The sequence below is a fragment of the Ziziphus jujuba genome, chromosome 4 (assembly GCF_031755915.1).
Source record: "Ziziphus jujuba cultivar Dongzao chromosome 4, ASM3175591v1".
NCBI lineage: Eukaryota > Viridiplantae > Streptophyta > Magnoliopsida > Rosales > Rhamnaceae > Ziziphus > Ziziphus jujuba.
Genome location: NC_083382.1, coordinates 23565061 through 23568385, shown reverse-complemented (window position 1 = coordinate 23568385; position 3325 = coordinate 23565061). Strand labels below are relative to the sequence as shown.

Sequence of the window (3325 nt, the reverse complement as noted above, 5' to 3'; positions counted from 1 at the left end):
ATGGGTTGGTTTCAAACTCCCCTGTTTTTTTCTTTGTTTTTGGTATAAATTTTGGACCAATTAGAATTTTGACAAACTATGAGGCTACACTAGCCCCAAAAAACATAAAAATAAAAAACAGAAAAATCGTTACTGTTGGAAAATTAATTTTGAGCCAATCAAACTGCAGCCACCAAATGTGTGGCTGACGTGGACGACACACGTTTGTACCGTAATGGAGAGGATATTTCATGAAAAACGAACAGCATCAAAAATTTAATTTAATCTTAATTTTTTAATTCAGCAGCAAACACGTGGCGGTTGGGCTGGCCATTCATGGCCACGGAAGCGACAATTCAAGAGCCCAGATAAATCCGCAACGTACAAAATATCGGAAAAAACCCACCCACTGCTGCAACTTCTTCCACAGTAGAGAGAGAGAGCTTGAGGGATTAACAATGGCAGCGGTGGGGGTGGAGGAGAAGAAGCACGAAAATGGAGGAGGAATAGTGGTGGTGAATCCGAAGCCGAATAAGGGAGTGACATCGAAGGTGGTAGATTGGGTAGAGAAGCTGATAGTGAAGTTCATGTATGATCCATCTCAGCCTCTTCATTATCTCTCCGGTAACTTTGCTCCGGTTCCTAACGAAACTCCTCCTACCAAGGACCTTCCCGTCATCGGTTACCTTCCCGTCTGTATTTTCTCAATTTTCTCCTAATTCGAAAATTTCAATTTCATTTCCTGTAAACGAGTTTTGGCTGATTGATTCTTTTTTTTTTTTTTTTTGGTGCATGGAATCTTCTGTGCTACAGGATTGCTTAAATGGAGAATTTGTCCGTGTGGGTCCTAACCCAAAATTTTCACCTGTTGCTGGATATCACTGGTTTGTATTTCTTCTTTTAATTCTGTTTTATCTGCTTTGTACAGATATTAGCTCTGTTTAATTATTTTGGTGTCCCTTTATCTTTAATTATTTTGATATGCAATGCTATTAAGTATTAGCCCATCTAACTTGATTCTTGTAGTGAAACAATTTAGCTATTAAGGTTCAGATGGCGTTTGTGCCATATATTTCATTTTTCTTGCTCTCTTCGCAGGTTTGATGGAGATGGGTGCGTGATTCTCTGCTTCCTTATTCAAATTTTTCACACAACATGATTTTTTTATTCAAGATTATGTGTGAAGAAAGAAACAATTCCTATTGTAACCATTTTGGGTGCCCATTTGTGCTCAGTGTAGAGAAGTATGAATGTGTGTGGTGGACCTAACTACTGCAATAACTATCTTGCAGCATGGTTCATGGTCTGCGCATTAAAAATGGGAAAGCAACATATGTCTCACGTTATGTACGAACATCGCGTATTAAACAAGAAGAATATTTTGGAGGTGCTAAATTTATGAAGGTAACCAAGGCTCCCATGTCCTTTTGGTCTTTGTGTCTCTATTTCCTTCTTATTCATTCATGAATGTCTCTCTCTCTCCAGATTTGTCCATATATGTATGGAGTTGCTGATAAACAAAAGTTACTGCCAGCCATCTTATATAGTCCTTAACAAGATTGAAAATCTTGAATGCTTGTATAATAGATATTGTTCGGTTTGGAGATGCTAATCTAATGTTTCTTCATATTCATTTTTCAGATTGGAGACCTTAAGGGGTTTTTCGGTTTACTTATGGTTAACATGCAAATGCTGAGAGCAAAATTGAAAGTATTGGATGTTTCTTATGGAACTGGAACTGGTAAACTCTTATTTACGTTTAAAATTAGTGTAAAATGCAAAATAATTTCTATCATAAATTTGGGTTAGGCAACGCTTTAAAAAAAACGTAGCTTTATGCTGGAATAAGCGACGCTTTAGTATTGCTAAATATGAGATAAAAGGCGATGCTTTTGGAGTGAAACCATCGTCTAGAATTTTTTAACTAAAAATGATATCAAATGTTTTCTATTCACTTAAACGCAAACAAAACATTTCATCTAGTGATACAAAACATCTGGTTCTAGTGTTATAAATCTTCCTTTGGGGCAGACGAGGTCCGGTTGTCAGTTTTTATATTTTAAAATAATTTTTCAAAAATATAAAAATAATAAGAAAAACAAAAAAAGGGGTGAAAATCGGAATTTTTCTTTTTTTAATTTTATATTTTTGGTTGTACACGTGTGCATATGCAAAGTGCCAAACTTGAATTTTATTTTATTTTATTATTATTTTTTTAATATCCTTGGTTGTACATGTGTGTATATGCAAAGTGCCAAACTTTGCAACATCCCATCAATTTTTACCTTTTTTTTTTTTTAACTATTTTTATATTTTTGAAAAAAAATTTTAAAATATAAAAACTGTATTTCTCTTTTTTAAATTTTATATTTTTGGTTGTACAAGTGTGTATATGCAAAGCCAAACTTGAAATTCCCTTTTTTTTTATTTTTGGTTGAACACGTGTGTATATATACAAAGTGCCAAACTTTGCAACATCCCATCAATTTTCACCTTTTTTTTATTTTTATATTTTTGAAAAAATATTTTAAAATTTAAAAATTGACTAGGGACAGAATGAAATCAGGAACTCTCACACTCGTGTATGTACAGAGTGCCAAACTTCGCAACATCCCATATATTTTCACCTCTTTTTTTTTTTTAATTATTTTTATATTTTTGAAAATATATTTTAAAATTTAAAAATTGACAAGAGATAGAATCGAACTCAGGACCATGCAAACTCTAAAGGAAGACAAATACCACTAGACCAAGACAAATACCCGTAGGCCAAATGCTTTGTCGATATTAAACAGAATAGGATGTTTTGATACCGTTTCTAGTAAAAAACCTTTTACACAACACCTTTGTGAATAAAAGGCATCGTCTTTTATCTATATTTAGCGACACATTTTAAAACGTTACCTATTCCAATATTTAACGAAATTTTTTTAAAAAAAATATCATTTATTTATATATTTAGCGATGCTTTTATAAAAAAAGAATTGTCTTTTGTTTCTATGTTTTTTCATTTGAAAGTAGGTTTTAATGTTATCAAATTAGAATTGTTTAATAGCTAGATTCATGCAAAATAATTAATATACAATAAAATTCAAATAAATATTTACATAACAAACAAATATTTTAAGTAAATTAAATATTAACTTTTATAATAATTTTATTATTTTAAAATTAATAAATTAATACATAGTAAATAAAAATATAATAAATTTAATTATTTTGCAAATTTTAATAGATAGTTAATAAAAATATGAATCAAATATATTAATTACCAATATGAAGTAAAATAATTAATCTATTCATTTAATTTATTTGTGTTTTAATTTAAAATTAATTATTTTGTAAA

General features: G+C 30.8%; 1 protein-coding gene across 4 annotated transcripts; it reads left to right on the top strand.

The window, feature by feature from the left end:
• Nucleotides 1–394: 394 nt before the first annotated feature.
• LOC107417548 (carotenoid 9,10(9',10')-cleavage dioxygenase 1) lies at nucleotides 395–1818 on the top strand. 4 transcript variants are annotated; one of them, XM_060816114.1, is made up of 5 exons: nucleotides 396–671; nucleotides 793–863; nucleotides 1078–1092; nucleotides 1272–1383; nucleotides 1621–1803. In XM_060816114.1, the coding sequence occupies exons 1-5, from the start codon at nucleotides 438–440 to the stop codon at nucleotides 1786–1788; spliced, it is 600 nt and encodes a 199-aa protein (XP_060672097.1). In that variant the 5' UTR covers nucleotides 396–437; the 3' UTR covers nucleotides 1789–1803. The 4 variants fall into 4 exon arrangements, with proteins under 4 accessions (XP_060672098.1, XP_060672100.1, XP_060672097.1 ...); XM_060816116.1 differs by lacking the exon at nucleotides 1621–1803 and adding an exon at nucleotides 1465–1612; XM_060816115.1 differs by lacking the exon at nucleotides 1078–1092 and having other exon boundaries at nucleotides 395–671; nucleotides 1621–1818.
• Nucleotides 1819–3325: the final 1507 nt, after the last annotated feature.

Bases quoted from the DNA above. Each gene is read 5' to 3' on its own strand.
- LOC107417548 (XM_060816114.1), top strand. From the start codon at position 438: ATGGCAGCGGTGGGGGTGGAGGAGAAGAAGCACGAAAATGGAGGAGGA. The intron at 672-792 runs GTCTGTATTTTC...TCTGTGCTACAG, and splicing joins CCGTCATCGGTTACCTTCCC to GATTGCTTAAATGGAGAATT. The intron at 1,384-1,620 runs GTAACCAAGGCT...TTCATTTTTCAG, and splicing joins GAGGTGCTAAATTTATGAAG to ATTGGAGACCTTAAGGGGTT.